The sequence below is a fragment of the Nelumbo nucifera genome, chromosome 1, assembly GCF_055504915.1.
Source record: "Nelumbo nucifera cultivar China Antique chromosome 1, China Antique-T2T, whole genome shotgun sequence".
In the NCBI taxonomy this organism is placed as follows: Eukaryota; Viridiplantae; Streptophyta; class Magnoliopsida; order Proteales; family Nelumbonaceae; genus Nelumbo; species Nelumbo nucifera.
The window spans coordinates 187330556-187350740 of NC_142649.1; the positions used below are offsets into that span (position 1 = coordinate 187330556).

Below are 20185 nucleotides of genomic sequence, written 5' to 3' on the forward strand. Positions count from 1 at the left end.
TTAATTGACATTATGGTGAGTAATAAATTTATCAAAATTCATGATTTGAGTAGTTAAGAGAATAAAATTGCAAAATGACAAAAATGGACATAATTAATGAATAGATTTAAAAAGAAGAATGGAAAAGAAAGGGTTAATAACTAGGATTTTAGAGGAGAGGGAAAACGGTCTCATAAAACAGCAAATGGCAATTTTGAAATATGCTGGACTGGGTTGAGGCGTCAGTCAACCTCCACCAACTAAAGTTAAGTCGGGTTTACATTTTTCAAACATAACCCAAACTCGATTTTCATTCCAACCGTTAAAGCCAACCCGTACCAAGTTGCACCATTAAAAGCCAAATATCGGCACTCTAAAATAAATATTTGTTTAAATCTTTGATGCGGGGAAGGTCTGATACCGGAAGTGATGCAGGAAAACCGGTAAAGGTATGCATTCCAACAATCTACCAACATGTTTTGTTGGTAGAAGATTCAACTCCCTGCAGTGATCAGCGAGAGAGGTCGATGTGTGGAGCGCCTTGTGACAGAAGATTCCATTTCTCTTCTTTTAACGCATCTGCCACAGTGCCACGTATCAACCGTGTGTTGTCTATACTACCTACGTATGGCAAATCTGTCCTCTCACTTTGCACACGCACGTGGATGTAACGTCCACGTAATCCTTTCTTAACTACTCCCAAGTCCCAACATTACCGTTTTTACAGCTCAGAGTGGGTTAGAGCCGGTCCGACCTGTTCTGACCCAGATTGTACCCCTCTACACAGTCACGCTCTGAATTCGGAAGTCGGTCCCATGTGGGTTTTGTACGAATTCTTTGGCAAATAAAACATGAGGACAAAAACCAGTCATGTTTGCCCCACCACGGCAAGGACTAGGGAGTAGGGACTTAACTCTCCCTCTGTCTATTCTGGTCAAGGTCAACTTTTAAATAATGTTGGATAAATTTGGAATTTCTCAATATTTATCGTTGATTGTTCCACCAGATTCACAGCAACAAGTAACAACCACTGCCTTTCGATCCTTGTGCGCTCACCCTCATCCTACAAGGTGGCATCTCGGGGGAATAAACTGTAAGCAACGTGCAAAGCCCCAATTTAAATATTCCTAACCACTTTTGCTGCGACATGATTTTAATGTTGCGCTAAAACCGCATCATCGAAGCCCTCGATCTAATGTTGTGGTCCAGATGGAGTGACGTTGTGAGTTGTGGTGGGGTCATAGCAATAGATTAAAGGTCATCCTACGCTAAAATCCTAAAACCACGTCTTAGCAAAAGCGAACTCCTAGAAAAAAGAAAACCACGATTAAAATCAAAAGCTTTGGAGAGTGGAATTCTGGACTTCAGAGTACCAGACTGGAGTGGACACGGAAAGAAAGAAAATAAATGCACGGAAGCGATCAAATGCGAGTAAAACCGTAAACAACGAACTTCTCTCTGCTTTTTTACCGAAAACAAGAAAAAAGGTTTGGTTCTTACATGAGCTCGAGCTTTCAGCAGCGGCAGAGAAAGAGAACGGTAAGCAAGCACGAGGAGAGTAGCCGGTAGCGCCACTCGCATGGGCTTTTTCGTAAATGCACCCATAAAGAGTTATGTTTTGTCCTTTCCCATTCCCAATTGCTTTGAGTGTCGCTACTCGCTACTGATTTGGGGGCAGCACCCGAAGAAGGATAATGGCAAAAGGGATTGGATGGAGAGCACATGCTTATTGCTCAGTCCTCCGGGGCAGGCTCCATCCGTGCCTCACGAGTCACGAGTGGGAGGAGTATGAGGGCTATAAATGTCATTTCGCAATACCACGTTTTTTGTAGTCTTCTTTAAATAATTAAGGCATATTATTTTTTATTGTTATTATTATTACTTTTAAGTTCTGATTTCTTACCACCAACACAGTACGGAGGCATCTAAAGTCCTCAGTCTCTCCTCACTAATAAACACCGTCCAACCAACTGCCTTGCCGTCGCCTCTGTTTCCCCGCCTGAGAAACTCGACTGCCGTCTACCGGTGAGAGGAAGAGAGAAAAATTTAGAAAAAAGAGGAAACGCACATTATTTTCTTTCGACACGTTTCGCGCTTCTCCAATCGCCGCTTAGAGTTTCAGAACACGTGGTCCAGTCTCTTGGAAGCCTCTTGTCCGGTTGAGGGAGAAGAACCTCTATTTGAATGGCCGAGGCCGAATTGCTTTCCACATAGAGCTTCAGTAATGACGGGAGCTGGCAGCGATTGACAAAGTGAGAGAGAGGGAGCTTATAAGAGTTTTGATTGTTGCAGAAAGCTGTCATACTTCCCGGTGATTATTGCCGGAAAACGTCAGATTACGGTGAAATGGCTGCCGAGAAATCGCCGGACTGGCTACCCGATGGCTGGGTTATGGATGTTAAAGTACGGAAAACCGGGCAGAAAGATAAGGTGATTGCACCTTTTCAGCTCATTTTCTTGTAATTTAGGGTTTGAGCTTCAGAAATGTATGATCTTGGCTCTTTTTATTCAATCTTATTCAGTTATTTTGATCTTTGCAACACAAAACAGAGATGAGGCTCTGCTTTTTTTTATTCAAGTGGACGGAATTGAATACATTGGTACATATTGAAAGTTATTTTTAACTACTGTTAGTGTTGGTCAAGTGATTGAGCTGTTTGATTGGATCTACATGTTTTTATTGAATTTTATTTTATTTTTTGTTGTTTGATTTGATTTTGCAATTGATATTACTGCTTTGGTTCATCGGTTCTATCTGCGATTACTTATTGCATGTGAAGGTAACTGTTTGTGATGGAATAAAACATTTATCATTTGAGAACGTAAACTGACCGTTTCTTTACTAAGGGAATAAACGAGGCTTCCATGGGGAAACCATACATAGTTTTAAGTGGTTCTGCTTTGGGGAAGAGGGGGGAGGGGGGGGGGGGGGGGGGCGGGGGGGGTTCTAAATAAATCCAACTCCCGAGTAACTGGTAGTAGTCTTGTTCGTTACATATTGTACTCTCGTTGCTTGATTCCATGACAAAGAAATTGGACAGTTCTCTTATGAAGTTATAGTTAATTACTTAAGTTGACCAAACTGCCCTGGTAAATCATGTTTGTATTGCTGCTTGATTGCATTTGCATCAGAGCGAACCAATTACGACTCGTGCCTGACGTTATGGTTGATCTCCTTGCAAATACTTGAGTTGTCCAATCTGGTAATTGATTGTAGTCTTATCACATCTTATGATGCCAAGAACATTTTGGATAATTCATGTATGAAGTTATGGTTTTCCGAAGGATAAGTATCCCGAATTCTATTGCCCCCTCCTTTTTGATCATTAATAAATTCTTTTCCTCTTAAAAAAAATAAACCTACTTCTAGTTATTTTGTTTAGGTGGTGGGAGGTATCAAAACCTTTTTTTTATCCCTGGAGATTAGTTAATTTTGTCTGGAAAGATTGTTTTGGACTGATAATGTAATTTTGCCATGAAAATCTGTTTGGAAGGATTTGGATTTCTATGGTCATTTTACAGGCTATAAGTGATGATAACCAGATACTTCAATTTAACCGAAGTACCTATGTTGGACATGACACTCCAAAGGTCTGGGTATGGGACATGTGTGGTTTGCTACATGTTCCAGTTTTCTTGGTTCAAGTTCTGATGGATTAGTATGTGTTAATTTATTTGAACAAGCACCCATCAAAATATTAACAGATATTATCTACCAAAATAATTAAAAGATATTGTTAACGATAAAAGTGCAATTAGAATTTGAATCCATGCAACGCCCAACTAGAATATCCAATGCATTACTATGTTTTGAGTTTTTAATTGTTAAATGAAAAATCGGTTTATTGCATTAATTATTTATTATTATTTCCTTCATTAGATATTGATAACGGAGTGCATGCAAGATATCAAACATAGATTGCTTGCATAATAGGAAATTAATTATATTAATCCTTAAATATTTATTCACCAATGTAAGGTGTGCTTGTTACTTATTGACAGATCAATTGTAGCTGATTCCTCCTATCCCAACATTTTTTGGATCAGATGGATCTGGCTTCTGAACAAAGACCTGCAACCAATACCCTCACCCAAACTGCAAATGCATTCTTGACTTTATTTGTAATTGTGCCTCTGTGTTTTTCAGGATAATGTAACTTGGTTAGTTCACGTATTTGTATTCACTTGCTGCTAATAAGTGAACTGTTTAGTTATTGAATCACTGGATTTGAATTTGTCACTTCTGGATGAATGATAGGATGCATATTGGGGAAATATTATATTTGAGAAATCTATACGAATCATATAAATGTGAGTGCATTTTGTGGCATTTATTTATTTTGGAAAACTACTAAAAGGTTTTGAATTCCTCTGCTTATTGAGAGATTTACCAAAAAAATTCCATCTTGAGTAATACCAAAACTCATGATGAAAAGGGCATTTTAGAAAATTATGTTCATTTACAAGAAAATAATTTCAATCTGATATTAAGAACTTTGTTAAGACATTAATATTGCCAATGATTGTTATTTTCATTGGTCCATGAGCTGTGACATAGAAAATCTCCTAGAAGAAAAAGGAAAGGGTCATTACCCAATATTGGCCCCAGTTATCTGGGGTCTTGGGAGGGGAGGACTGGATTCTCACATTTTTCACCCTGAGATTTTACCATTGCACCAAGCAATTGCCCTTGTGAATAATGCCTCTGTACAGAATTACAGATGATCTGTGAACTATATTTGACAAAAACTTTGTTGGTTTAAGCCACCGATTCTATTTTCACAAAGATAATCATTTGAATGTTTTCTGTTAATGGTTTATCAATTCGGTACAAAGATATTACCCAGACGATATGTATTCTCTGATACAGGGTACCTTCAGAAACCTGATGATTATGACAATGCTAGATTTCTATATAGATACTATTTGTAAAACATGGTCTTTTCCGTCTTAATTTTGTCTTCAGGACACAAAACTGGTGAAGTTAGAGCTTTGTGACAGAAAGAAGAAACAACTAGTTATAGAAAATATTACCAATTTGGGTTTTTTTGTGGGCAATGTTATTATAGAATATGGTGCAGTTATAATAAGAATGCTATCATCTATCTGTCTTTTGTAGTATTATATTCATCTGAAAACTGGGCGTAAGTTTCGCTCCAAGGATGGGGTCCTTCGGTACATAGAGACTGGAGAGTCGCACAACTGCATGCCTCTACAAATTGAAAGGCAAGCCAACACATGCTCAAGTGACAAAGATGTGCCCAACACATGCTCAAGTGACAAAGATATGCCCAACACATGCTCAAGAGACAAAGATATGCCTGTGAGTTTGAACCTCTTATTTTTCTTTTTTTTTCTATATTTTGTTTACTTTTTTACATTGTTTTAAAAGGCTTAAGCCTTGAGGCGAGGTGTTCAGATTTTGCCTCAAGGCTTAAGCCTCACAACTTTGGTTTGAGGCTTAAGCCTTTGTCAGAATGAGGCGTAAGCCTCAAGCCTCAAGGCGTGAAGCATAAAAAGGCATAAGCCTCAAATATCAACATTATTTAGTGATTTCATGCATTTATGTATTTTTTATAGCTCAAAATATATAGAAAAAGCACTTTAATAATTATGGGTCAAATAAAAAGAGTAAAAATGAAAAACCAATAGGGAAAATCAAGTTTTATTAGTTTCTCTTAGTACTTTAGCCTAAGAGAGTTCAATGCAAAAAAAGGGCCAATCAAGTTATTAGTTTCTCTTGGATAAATCAAGTGGAATTTTTTTCTTAATATTCTAATTAAACATCCCAAGTTTGTTGTTTTTCTTATTTTTTTCTAATGGACTTATTTTTCTTTTTATTGATTTTTTTTTGCATAGATCAAATCAACTACATTGTTTCTTTTCTTCACAACTGTTGGATGACCATAAATCTAATGCCCATTTTCTTCTAATGAATAATTTTGTAGGATTGCATTTTGAAACATAAAATTTAAAATGTTTATAATTGTTAGATGATTAATTCTTATTTTATTTAATACTTAAAAGTTAAAACTTATTGCTTACAAAATTCTATTTAATGGATATTTGTACCTTCCATCATTCTAACTTGGTATATTACATGTTATTTTTATCATTTACAAATTTTAATTACTTTTTTTCTTAATTTTTGAGGCTTACGCCTCATCTTTTTGAGCCACTATGCCTCAACTACGCCTTTAGCCTTTTAAAACCTTGCTTCTTTTTATCTATAACCTTATCTAACTGCTAGATATTGGATTGTTCACTAGCTTGAAATGCCAATGGAGGATTCACCAGATTGGTTACCTGCTGGTTGGGTTGTGGAGATCAAAACCCGAAGGGGTGGTTCAAAAGTTGGACAGAAATACAAGGTTTTGAATTCAGTGATTTATTTATCATTTAATAGCTTTGGTTTACACACATTTATTTTCTATTTTTCCCATTTGAAAGTGGTCATTATATCTGTATATTGGTTCTCTGAGGTAGAATCAATTATTTGATCACAAATCTTTAGTTTCAAGATGGTTGTTAATGCATAATTCAACTGAGCTTGGGAATGAATCCTATAGCTGTGTTTCACATGTTTTTTTGGTTTGTTACATGTTCTGTTGGCAAGTTCATTACTTCATTAGTTGCACTATGTTTCAACTGGATTGTAATTCCATAGTGATCCGTGTTATTCTCTGTATTTCTAAAGTGTTCACACCCCACCCTCCCTCTAAAAAGAGTTACTATAAGTTATTATATGTAGGTTCCAATCACCTTTTTTTCTTAATGGCTGCTTGTAAAGATTTTTTATTAGTATCACGAGTAAAAGGACTTTACTAATGATGTAAGAAAAAAAATGAAGACCATTATCCTTAGGGATGACTCAAGATAAGGGGACAAATAAACAGCATGCGAATGATTCTAACTAGAAATGTTAATAAAAATGAATACATATGCAGATATACTCAGCCTCTCAACTGAACTCGGGGTATGGTGATTCCCATTCGAGAGTGGCCCTATCTACTTCCCTTGCAAGACAATCATCAAGGTCATTGACTGGTCTAGGACCCACACAAATGAACTGTTCAATATTGAGGCCATTGACTTAGATTCTTGAATCTGTTAAGCACACATAGGCCTTTGGTGCTAGCCATTCTTTGGGAAGAGCGTAGCTTCATCAATTTATCTATGTCAGAAGTCTATGCATGTCCTATGTGGCCATGCATGCTTATGTATTCCAAGTTGCCAAACAGAGGATATTCATAAGAAAAAGTTCATGGTTACAGGGCACTATATGGAAAACAAAAATCTGGCTATGTCATCTACTCAACTCAATTGAGCCTATCCCAATTTGGTAGGCTACATTAATCCTTCTGCCATTGCACTCGATTAAAAACCAAGCTTCTATCAATTGTTAGGTCCCTGTATCATTTCTTACCACTTTGACATGCATACTTCTTGGAGAGGTCTATGAATTCTTAGAAAAAAAGATGCTACCATTAAGAGTAAAGGGTGACTCACTCAAACACTTTTAGGTGGGTGAATGGGTCTAGATTAGGTTATTGCTTGGTGCTACCATTAAGAATCTAAGTCACAATATTGAGTTTCAAAATAGTGCTAACTGCAAAGTGGAGACACGGACTACAAAATAAAAGCCTTTATTATCTCAAATGAATTCCCACTGTCTGGGCTGGCAGAGGATCAGTTGTAAAAAGGATTCTAAGTTCAGTGGCCCAGACATACTCTTGAGGAGTATATTATTGTTGTTTTCAAGGATCCATTAATGATAAAAACCATATCGTGGTTCAGAAATTCAAGTAGCTGATTGCACAAACTGGTTTCTATTAAGCTTCAAACAACTAAAGACTGTCCTGTGTTTGCTGGGTTGGTCATGGGTGTATTTCTGGTTTTGTAGGTAGCATCTTGTTTGAACAAATATAGTTGCATGCTAATAGGCAATGCTAATCTAAAGTGAAATACTCAAGGGGCTTGGAGCTTTAATTAGGAAAGGCTGGAACTAATCACTTTGGGTGCATTTCTGTCAAGATTAAGGAAGGCTGGAGCTTTAATTATATATCCATGTTGAATTTAAATCTTAAAAGAATGTTTTCCTTTAGTAATGGTATCATGTATGTTTTGATATTAGTGGGAAAATATGTCAGATACCTCAAAGATTCATTAAATTTTAGGAAGTTATTAAATTTCCTCCCAGCACGTCATTGAATGCTTTTTTTATGCTTAACTTTCATATGTCTCTTCTGCTTGTTGCAGTGCTATATTGCTCCAATAACAGGCTGCAGACTTTATTCGAAGAGAGATGTGTATCGTTATCTAAGATATTATGCATCCAATCTGGAGAAGGATGGCACTGAAATGCAGTCTGCATGTGATGTCTGTAAAATATTATTTGTTGCTTTTTCTTCATGTCTTGCATTTGTAAAAATTCTTCACTCACTTCTTTTGATGTGAAGTGGCTAATTACTCAATTAATTGCTAGGCTGTAGTCAAGGATGCAAAGGAGGAATGTACTTCAGGTTGGATCAAGGAAATGAGAGCTAGAGAGAAGGGAAATAAAACAAGAGACCTGGTACCATCTTTACTTACAGTTTTTTTTGATAGGTAAAAGAAAACTTTACTAAAGAAGTAATTCATAACAGTTACAACAGTCTACGGAGGGATGTGAGGTGCAACCTCTCACAAACAACAAAAATCAAATTACATCTGAGCCCAAAACAATTGATCTTTAGTAACCCCTTGTTTAGATAGCATATCTATCATTCCATTAGCTGATGTTCTTTTTTATTGAATCCTTGAAGTCATATTGCGACTTAGTCATTTAAATTTCTTTATCTCCTTCCTATATGCCCATATTACTTTCTACCAGTTCTGCAAACATCCTATCACCAACTTAGAATCCCCTTCAATGACCAGCTTGTGGAGATTCAACTGTCTTGCTAGCAGTACCCCTTGAAGCACAGAAAGAAGCTCTGATCTATTGAGTCCTCCACACCTGCTGGTCCTGAAAACATTTCCACACTAACTTGCGGAGATTCAACTGTCTTGGAGGATCCATTTTCCACTAAGCCCCAATTCCTCCAGATATTACCAAAGAACTATGGGAGGAGATGTCCAAAGTTTTAACCTAGTGTATTAACTTTGTAGCTATACATTCCATTACCGCTTGAAAAGCTGAGCAAAACAGTACCATTATAATCCTTTACAACACCTTTCACACCTGATTGGCCCAGATTACCCAAACTACAACCATCAAAGCTGTTTTAAATTCTCTGCATCCTGATCTACCCACTCAACCATCTTTTTCTACTTGCTGCTTTGAAAATCAGCAATAATATTCCAACCTCTCAGGAAATAATTCAAGCTAACACCCTGGAAATTAACATCCACCAGAGCCCAATTAGCTATTCTGACCATAATTAAATCTATCAGACACAATGCCTCTAGCTTTTTGTCTTCAAAAATTCTGGCATTTCTTTCATTATATTAATTATCATATAAACACCCTTGTACAATGAGATTTTGTACATTAATTGGTAGGGTATTAAGAAGAACAAAAAAGTATATAGACAAGAAGGATTGATAGAACCCTCCACTAGGAATGTTGCTAGCGGAGAACCAGTCCATGTTCAATACAAAATCAGAATTAATTACAGACTCAAATGAGCTATTTTTGTTATTAAAAAGCCAAGCATTTCTTCCATCCATATAGCCCAAAAGATGGCCAGAGATATCACCACCCAAGTTGGCCTTCCTTTCTTATATTTTGAACATGCCACCTGCCTTAAATCTCAGCAACAGAATTAGGGGGGCACCCTTGCCACTGAATTGCATTCTGATAATGGGCCCATAATCTACTGGTAAATTTACAGTTAATGAACAGATGGATAGAAGATTTCAGCTACTCATCACAAAGGACACTATCAGTGCCTTCCAGGACCATACCCCTTCTCATCAAATATTCTTTTGATCTGCATGTTAATTTACTGGACAACTCATATTTCTTTTCATCATTTGGACTTGGCATTTCCTTTCCTTTGTTCATGCTGTTGTTGCTTGGGTTTCATTTTTTTTACCTTCTAGTAAATGATGGAAACTTGGAAAGCCAATCAGAGTAACGGCTTTTATTTGTTCCATGTACATGAAATTACTGGAGGGCAATTTAGTCACTAATTTCCCTACTACTACTATAATAATTATTGTTGTTAACCCCTTCTCAAGTAGATGTCTCAGCAATTTAGTCACTAATTTCAGTTTTTCTATATCCTAATTTCCATTATTATATTAATCGTACCTTTTTGCTACCCAAAAAGGTAATTAAAATAATGGAAAATTGGGATATAGAAAGACTGAATTTAGTGCCTAAATAGTTAATTATACTTTGTGCAAAAAAATATGTTTTGTTCATTTCATTTATACTTTTATGTTCTCTTTCTTAGCTACCTACTGCAGCAAAAAAGCAGAAATTAGCAAACAATAAAACAAGAAGATGCCTTTTTCTGGGACAGAGCTCAGGATTGAACGAAACTACAGATCAACAGCTAGTGGAATCGTGTGTTAAAGAAGAATGCTTATCTGAGAGTGTTTTGGATCAGAGTAAGACACTTTCTGGTACATACGAATGCCAAGATTCTACTTACAAACTCCCTTATGAAATGTGATCAAAATATGCTTCTGGATTAATTTAAGGTCCTATACTACATCTTAAGAGTTCTTCTGGGAATATTTCTTGAAGACAGTTATTCAGGAAGAGTTAACATTGTGGTATCTCCTCTAATGAAGTTGAAATGCTACACAATACTCAAACACCAGACTACCACTAATTCAACCTTTGGCGGCTTCTTTGTTGGTGAAGGGACAAAATAGGTTTGCCCTCTCCAAAACTAAGGATCATGGGGATGGGGTGTAATAGTGACAACTTCTACATCATAGAATTAAGATGTACATATATGGAAATCGAAGTGCTAACCCAAGACCTTATGGAATTTGGGGGGTGGGAATTTATTGATGGTGATGGAAGAGTCTTGGCCTTGTACTCAGGACCAATAGGTGAGAGTGACTCTTTGAAGGCATATATTAGCTTTCTTACAAGGCTTGGGGCTAGCAAAGAAACTGGGATTCAAGCAAATTGAGGTATAGAAGGGGAATCCAAATTGGTAGTAGGATATTGTAGGATGGATGCAGATGAACAGCCTGGGGTTTTGGAGCCACAGACAAGCTATAGGGAGGTGAGATGGCTAGCAAGGGAGATTTGGGCCAGGGATAGAAGATCAACAAATAGTTTGCCAGACACCTTGGCCAAACAAGGTGTAAACAGGGAGCAATTATTTTGGGCAGAATTGTAATAATTACTTCTTTTTTGGGGTCATCCTATGCTTGGGATGCTTGGGATGCAAGGTGCCAAGCCAACTGGCTAGTTGGTAAAGTCTCATGCTAGTTGTAGTGGAGGCTTGGGATTGAATCCCACCTGCACCAGGGTTGGGAGGTTATGTGTTACTCCCGTTGTGTAGCCCTATGGAGTCAAAAAGTTACTTTTTCCAATAAAAAATAAAATAAAATAGAATAAGTTGAGGATCATGAAGTCCTAGGGAGCTTCAGTTTAGAGTTTTTAACTTTGTGATTACTTTCCGTATGAGACTCAGGTATTATTAAGTATTTAATTAACCAGCCATTGACCTCATAAAGTTACACTGCATTCTCCCACTTGATTTGAACTTCCTGTATCTGCAGGTAGGGAAAATGCTGAGCTAAGTGGTCTACCCAAGCCAGAAGCTGAGGGATTGGAGAATAAGCAAGGGAAGGAGGTCCATGCAGAAAATGGATTTATTTCAACTCCTGCAACTGGAGGTTCTGTAGAAAAGCATCCCATAGAGAAAGGGGTGGAAAAGCGTAGAGGCAGAAATGGCCAGAAAGGGGTGAAGAAGCGTAGAGGCAGAAAGAGCCAGAAAGGGGTGGAAAAGCGTAGAGGTAGAAAGAGCCATCTTGGTTCAGGCAATCATAAGGCTGCAAAAGAGGTTCTGCCTCGCAGGGCTTCAAAGCGGCTTGCTGGTCTCCAAGCTGAGCTGCCATCAGATTTGGACACCAGCAAACGGGCTTGTAGTGTGGCAGCTAGAAACTCAGCTGAGCTTGAAGCCAATCCAGCGGTGAACCCTGCTAGTGAGGCTCATAAGGCTGAGCCTGAATCAGGAGGGTCTGCATGTCTTGCTTCCAAAAGTGTGCAACTTCCATCAAGTAAAGAGCCATCAAAGGAAAGTGAAAGGCCTGTTGGGGACGTTTTCTTGGAAGATATCACTGGTAAGCTCGAAACTGGTAAACAGGCTGAGGAGAAGCCAGAGTCTCCACTTGTTTTGCCATTTGGCGATTCATGGCCAGATCCATGCCTTGAATTTGCATTCAAGACTCTTACAGGTGAAATTCCAGTGGAGGATACGCTGGCAATTGAGGGTTACTTCCAGCAGCAGTTCAGCGCAAGGCAGAACCAGAGTAATAGGGGCTTTGTGTTGCCAGATCTTGGCCTAGAAAGCTTCTGCAAAACTGATTTTGTGTTTCAGTTTGGTGTGCCAGAGAAGCCTGTATCGAAACAGCAATCTCTAGTATTTTCATCCTTTGGAAATGGTGACTTGGCGAGGTCAGGTGCTAATATTTTACAGCAACCTAGTGGTGAGGGAAATAAAGAATGCAGAAAATGGTAAACCAGACACCTGTACCTGTAGGAAGTTTACACTGTAAACTGGATGTTTTGTGTTTTGCTTGATCCAGCTCCTTTTGGCGAGTTCAGGTATGAATGTTTTATAGCAACCTTGGTAAGGGAAATAAGGAATGCAGAAAAATGTTTTAACTTAAAAAGAGGCACTGTAGTTAATGGGAAATAAACTTTGTAAAACTGATGCTTTGTGTGTATTTTTTTTTAACCCAGCACCTTCTTACTTCCTTTTCTAAGTGCACTGCATTTGAATCTTATCAGATTATGCAAATATCATTGGCATAATTTCAGCCTTCTAAGTTCCTCCATATAATAAGTTGCGACATGGAATCTTACACCCATAAATCTCACCTGTATTAACAATCCAACATGGGGCTGTATTAGGCAACTGGATTCAGCATACGCCTGATGGGGTGGGAGGCTGGGGGGAGTAATCGCAATGTAATCCGTTCGTCATTAATGAAATCTGAACTGTGGCTGAACACTAAAAAGTTTGTAATTTTTGAAAATCCCCTTGAACCCACGGCTTCTCAATTTCAACCCTCTGTCCAGTCGTTACCAAACACCATCGACCATTTGTGTGATTTGTCAATTTTTGTTTGTCACCGGGGTAAGTTTCTGTATTTTTTCAATTTTACCCAACATCATAAACGCTACGCTATTTATATTCCTGCCTTTTTTTTTCTATGATATGAATTCCTGCCTTGGCTTTATCCAACCTTTTCTTCTATTCCACTACGTAAACGGGTCTTTCACCATCACCTGGCCCAACATTAAGTCCAGTGTCTGAGAAAATGAGTCAAATCAGTACAAAGTTTACTCTGCTCAAAGAACATCTCTGGTCCAGATGGAGATAGAACTACTTCATTCTATTAGAATTTGCTAATCTATATGGCGGTTAATTAATATTGGTGTCACAAGCTCAAGATTTCAATTCCGAACTATCCATCTAATATTTGTTTCATTCCAACGACGAAAGGTGGATCAACTGAAAAAAGCTGGAAATGGAAAACTAAACTCTCCCTCTCTCACACATGCGCGAGCACGCCACTCATGAAAAAGAAGAAGAAGATTCTTTCCATCCATCATAGCTCTCCTCTTGAGCACAATAGCCCCGGTCACAGCCTCCCTACAATGAGCAGAGAAACATGATTTAGTTATAGCAACTCTGAATGGGGAAATGACAATTCTAAAACGAGTGATCCACACTAGAAGAGAGTAGACTCTGACAGCCAAACAGGAGGGATAGCAAATCCTCGGGATTTCATCAAATATACAATTTCCCTACGACTCGTTTAGTTACATCACGCATGCCAGGCCTATACGTATTTTCTTCAATTGTTGAATCTATCAGCTACTTTTTCTTTTGATCACTTTCGGAAAAATCAAGGAATTTTCGTGCATTTTATTGAATTGATATAATATTGAGATTACCTCAGGGTCAGGAGTGAACGTTAAACCAATTTTGATCTCTCCGCAGTATTGCTGGTCCTTCACCACATTGTATGGAGTTGGCGGGAGACTTCCTTCCGAAAAAAGTGGCTCCAGAGAAATCCTGGAAGGATAGAATGGAGAAAAAGACGGGACTAGCATGAGATTTACACTCGGGATTTCCTACTCACTTTTCCTACCCACTCTCTACCCACTGTGAATTGAAGCCACACATCTTTATTATGAATTGAGAAATGTGTGATTCCAATTCATTGTTGGTAGAGAGTGGGTAGAAAAAGAGGGAAGTATACATTCTACAGAGTGAGCTTTCCTCGACAAATCTTCCAAGGAAAAAATGCAACTCATTACTTTGATCTATTTTGTTTTCTTTTTCTTTTTCTTTTTTTTTTTTACTACACCATCCTATATCCTCTCTCCGTTGAGATTTTTGGGAAAGATACATCCTTTTGTGATATTTGGATGGAGTTGTTTGTTATAGGTGCACAAAATACCATTACACTGGAAATAGCATGGGATAGAAAGAATATTACCAAATAATTTGATAAAAATAAAAAATACAGGTATAGTTTTTACTCACGTTGCTTCCCCCACAAAATCATCCTCAGTACCGCTATCACTATCCATTATTTTGATGTTGAGTTCTGTTGCGCCTTCAGACACAGTGAACACAAAGTTCTCATTCCATTCTGGTTCAGCTCCTTGACCTGCATTAACATGTGAATGTGATAAATGGGTGCATACAGAGAAGAAAACTGAAAAATGAGTAACTGATGATTGAAAGTCCAGCATGTATCCCAATTGGCAGCAGATCATATTGGAAGTGCATAATTGCAGCTACTAGGAAACACGTACATTCATATATTTTATGTATTTATTTCGTCCAAATTATTTATTCCTTAATCTTCTCTTTCCTTTTCCGTGTTTGCAAAGCGTGTCCTCTGCTAGTTAATAGTTCAGTACTTGTTGATAATGTCTATTTAATTTCTCCAAGTTCTTTTCTTTTTGCTTTCCACTTTCCTTTTCAAACCGGAAGCAGAAATAGACCAGTTTTTAGAGAAAAAAACATATCAATTGAACCGTAGAAAACATGATTTTGTTGTTGCCACTGCAATAATGTGACAGTATATCTATTCCAGGTTCCTCTGTTCTATTAGGACCTTATGTGCATTCCAAAGGGAGATGCTCATGGATGTATATATTTTAGACAGCAACCCCAATCTCTTGAACAGACTCTGGTTGGGGTCTGCCCAACTCTGACATGCGTCCCCCTAGGCACCCATGTATGTACACACACACGAAGAAAAAAGGAAAACAGCACGATGGAGAAGCATCAAAGATGTAGAGAAGCAAGAAATGGACCTGATGCAACACTGCTCTTTTTTTCCTGAGTACGGCAAGTGAGGATAACATATGGGTCCATGTTACCTGCTCATAAACATTTAAGCCTCATCAAACACGATATAGACAGCTGAAAATAGGGTGAAAAATATATCAAACACCGAAGTCCCTACAGCATCAAGTGATGAATGTAGTTCACCAAAATGATGGAAACCAATAATAAAGTTGAATTTCAAAACTATTTCATCAATCATGTTTGTTAAAAAACGATAAGATCAAAGTGATAAAAAAGAAAACTATAAGATCAAATGATAGAGATGATCAGGTTACTAAGTCCACCGGTATCCATCCTAAAAAATGAATCCACTATCTACTCAACTTTTCGCATGGTCCTATCACATTATCACATATGTAAGACAGCTTGAAAACATTTGCGATCTTTTTTTCGCTGCATTTACGATCTACTATGCAGTGAAACATTTACAATCTACTCTACAGAAATTGCCAATCTATAAAGAGAGAAAATAATGTAATAAACGAACTTAAAACAACAGATTATCAGCAAAAAACAAGCTGAATAATGAATGCATTCGGAGACAAAGTCAGCTTGATCGTCTAAACTACCTGAAAACGCACATCTGCGACTACTTTCATCCATATAGAAAAATCCAACCCACGCAAAGAAAGCCATGATCTATCCAATCAAGATGAGGTTTCAACAAGTTATAGAAAAACACACTGCTAGGGGCAGGGATGCCGATAGATTGAAAAGATTATTTGCTTTAAATTTTCAAATTACAGAAAATACTATAGAGAAGAATTTGGAACTTGAATGAATTAAGAACAAATAGTAGACCGATTACGAAGATCGCTAGATCCGAATAAATTGAACTTTGAAACAAGAAAACAGCAAAAGAACAAAAGAATTAAGGACATGATGTGAAAAAGAAACTTGTGAATGAAATTTTGAGAACTAAGCTACAATTCAGTTTTTACATGCATCGAGCACATAGAAAATGAAATCAAATGTCGACAAGATAATCGCAGTAAACTACTAACTACTAAGTATGTGAACGACAAAACGTGGGCGTCAGCGAACAGAAATAAAATCCATAGAAATTCAAGCAGATTGTCAACCAATATAACATGTCAATTTAGAAATTAAAACCGTGGAGAACAACATTACTGCATATGAACCGAGATCAGATTAGAACTCACTCGGAAATCAATTGAAAAAGAATTATAAGGCTTTCTGAAAAGCTTACAGAGATAATCAGAGTTTTCGAGACCCTTGGCACTGACAAGAAGAACTTCAAGCGTTCCTTGAGGCATCTTTGGATAGAAATGAAACGGAAAGCAGAACAGCGAGAATGAAGAGAGAGAGAGAGAGAGAGAGAGAGAGAAAATACGAGATGGAACGAAATAAAAGAATTTTTATTGAAATAGTGCGTTCGTACGTTGGGACTGGGGAGACCGGGAGAGGGCTGAGCCTGAGGAGGTAGGTATATTTATAGAATGCAGTTCAGCCGGTCCGAATGGTTCACAAATCCCAACCTTACCGGCTGATCGCGCCCGAAACCGCAGGCTACGGGTCGGGAATGGGATAGGGTCTCGTTGTCGCCTGAGGTTTCGTCCAAGTCAACCTTTTTACGTACCAGTCAACTTGATGGTCGGTGCACGTTCGTCCCCCTCATGCCATTGACTCCTTCACATCGAAGAAAACGGGTGCATCTTTCTGATAAATGGTGTTGATTGAGTTTCCGGTATAAAAAGTAGGGCCCAATGGTTTAATTTCCCTCCGCACATTATATTCTGATGATGAAGAATTTCGTCAAGTTATATTAATATATACGATGAAAATAGTTGAAAAAATTACTTGTGTTTTTTATTTTTCTAGATATATACTGTTTTGTTTTTTTTTTATTATTTATTAAAATTTTCAGAAATTAAATCCAACCAGATCAAATTCAGATGCCCAACTCCTTTAATCGATTTTTGTTCGAATTGACATTTATGAGATCTGATCGAAACATATATTCAATTTGTATTAAATCCATTTGCATCCCTAGGTTGTGTCTCACAAAATCTGTCTTATAGCCATGCATTATAAACATCTCTCCATGAAGAAAAAAATTCAAGTATAACGCATGGTTGCAAGGGTTGTGAGCACTATGAAATCCAAATTTGTGTCGATTGTAGGGCTGTCAAAGGGTTGGGTCCGACCCGACAGACCCAATGGACTTGAATTGATTGGGCTAGTTCTAGTTTCGAGAATTGGAATTGACGGGATCGGTTTTGGGTCCTGATATAAGGTCTTGATTATTATCGGTTTAGAATCAGTTCCACCTAGTTCCAAACCGATTCAAACCCGACTCGATATATAAACATAAATATTTATTTTTTATTTATTATAATCGGGTCATTTCGGTCAAACCTGATTGTCATGGGAACTGATTGGTTTGGTTTTGGGTCCAAAAATTATAGACCCTATCGGGCCCAATTTCGAGTCCGAATCCTCAACATTTCATGTTAGATTAGTTCTGATTCCAACTAGAGCTGCAAGTCGGGCCGGGTTAGGTCGAGTTGAGGCCAACCCTAGCCCAACCCTAACCCTAACCCAACCCGACCAACCCAACCCTAACCCTAACTAAATTCCTTCAACCCAACCCAACCCGAAGTCAATTTTGGGTTGGGTTGGGCCCAACCCAACCTTCTTCCCATTCCTTAAAACCTCATAGAATTTCTCGATTTTAGATCTTAACCCAACTTTCACTACATATATTAATTCTATATTTCATTAGTATTTGTTTGTTGACGCTTTTTTTTTTTTTTTGTTCTTTTGGTACAAAATTCAGAAAAACAAATGTTAAAATGACTATAGTTTATTATGAGTTATGACTTACAATAGATCTTTCTTAGGTGACAAACAACATAGAGGAGATGAAGAATAAATTTTTCAAAAAAAACATAAAATAATGTTATTAAGGTTTTAGTCTTTCTGATTAGGATTAAATGAAGTGATTATCTTAAAAAAAAATACATGATACTATGTGGTAGGGGCTATACAAATATCATGCATCTAAACAAATCAATATATATTATATTACATATAACATATATTTATATATTATACGTACTATAGACTTGGGTTCGGATTGGGTCTGGTTGGCTAAGGGGTCAACCCTAACCCAACCCAAAGTAAAGTTGGGTTCATGAATTTCAACCCGAACATCAACCCGACCCAACCCATCCCAACTTTTTCGGGTTCAGTTCGGGCCAACCCGACCCAAATTGCAGCCTTAATTCCAACTAGTTCCGACCCAGATCCACCGTTGATAGCCTGAGCCGGTTGTTCTATGATTATACTAGTTGTTGGACAAGTTATGAAAGAAAGACTTGAAGTGAAATTGCATTAAATTCAAGGCAATGTTTTAAAATCTGACGAAGAGGCTGAACTTTTTTTGCCAATAGGTTGTTGGTCACTGGTTTGACCATAGCATATTTTGTGTCTAAGTATTATATCAATAAAATAATTTACAATTATATCTATATATGTATATATTTTATGTTTAACTTATGTTATTCATTTATTTTTTTTATTTATAAAAATATTAAAATTTGGAATTAAAATGGGTATATTGGTAACAATAGAAGGGCAAGGCTTTGTTGCTTAAGAACACGTAGATTTCAAAAAATTACCCAAAATTGACATGAAGATCACCCAATGAGTGCAAAGGACTCTAAAAATTTGCATATATATATATATATATATATATATATATATATATAGTGGTTAAATTGTGACCCGGTAACCAGGTCAAATGGGGTAAACTAGAAACAATTCAATCATCTAGACCAATGGTGCGTTTAAAATACTAATTCAAGGCATAACATGAATAGATTTTTTATTTTAAAAGTGTTGATGTACTCGTTTTTCATTGGGGTCACATGCAACATTGTCGTAGGATTTTCCTCCTTATCTCTTTTATAAACTGGATTAGGCTTAGGGTAATTGTAAACGAATTGGATTCGGATTAGATCTATTTGTATCCGCATGGACATCCAAAACCTCTAGATTCACGTCCCATTCAATTATTGTCAAATTTTGGATCAAATTTAGATTTAATCTACAATCATATTATTGCGTTTAAAATAATTAAAAGAATTATAATATTTATTAATTATAAATGTTATATAATTATATAATATTGATATACATGGATAATTATATTATCTTTATACATAAAATAATAATTTTATTGGATTTTAATAGGATTGGATGTGATTAAATATGCATCGATTCAATTATTAATCTAATGAAAATTTTATCATCCAAATTGAACATAATCGGATTCAGAATCGGTTATCCCATTTTAAAGAATCTATTGATAGCCCTAGTCAGGACTAAGACAATCCGGTAGCCAAAGATCGTAAAAGTATAATAAACCCATTGAGAAAATCACATCTTAACCCAGACGGGGATTGCTGGTCAGCGGAATCCTCTGGAGTGTTTGGTTATTAAATTGTTGTCATGCGCCTCATGTTTTTTAGAATGAAAAATCAGTTTATTGTATAAAAATTGAAGTAGCTTACGGCATTAAAAATAATCATGCCCTATCTTATTCATTTTCATTCTTAAAAAAAAAAGAAAAAAAAAAACTTTGCTAGTGGTTTGGGCCATTTTTGGTTTAACTCTCATTCTTCTCATTT

General features: G+C 37.1%; 2 protein-coding genes across 4 annotated transcripts; one reads left to right on the forward strand and one right to left on the reverse strand.

Moving 5' to 3' along the window:
- Positions 1–1841: 1841 nt before the first annotated feature.
- Positions 1842–12921, forward strand: LOC104596134 (uncharacterized). Of its 2 annotated transcripts, none has more exons than XM_010257165.3 (7): positions 1842–2409; positions 5099–5302; positions 6249–6350; positions 8239–8358; positions 8465–8554; positions 10422–10593; positions 11713–12921. In XM_010257165.3, exons 1-7 carry the CDS (start codon positions 2326–2328, stop codon positions 12672–12674), a joined length of 1734 nt encoding a protein of 577 aa, XP_010255467.1. In that variant the 5' UTR covers positions 1842–2325; the 3' UTR covers positions 12675–12921. The 2 variants fall into 2 exon arrangements, with proteins under 2 accessions (XP_010255467.1, XP_010255468.1); XM_010257166.3 differs by having other exon boundaries at positions 10422–10578.
- Positions 12922–13535: 614 nt separating this feature from the next.
- On the reverse strand, positions 13536–16959 carry LOC104596136 (Calcium-dependent lipid-binding (CaLB domain) family protein). 2 transcript variants are annotated; one of them, XM_010257168.3, is made up of 5 exons: positions 16741–16952; positions 15497–15562; positions 14715–14841; positions 14120–14240; positions 13536–13814 (listed from the first exon to the last, which is right to left on the reverse strand). In XM_010257168.3, exons 1-5 carry the CDS (start codon positions 16805–16807, stop codon positions 13737–13739), a joined length of 459 nt encoding a protein of 152 aa, XP_010255470.1. In that variant the 5' UTR covers positions 16808–16952; the 3' UTR covers positions 13536–13736. The 2 variants fall into 2 exon arrangements, with proteins under 2 accessions (XP_010255470.1, XP_019053119.1); XM_019197574.2 differs by lacking the exon at positions 14120–14240 and having other exon boundaries at positions 16741–16959.
- Positions 16960–20185: the final 3226 nt, after the last annotated feature.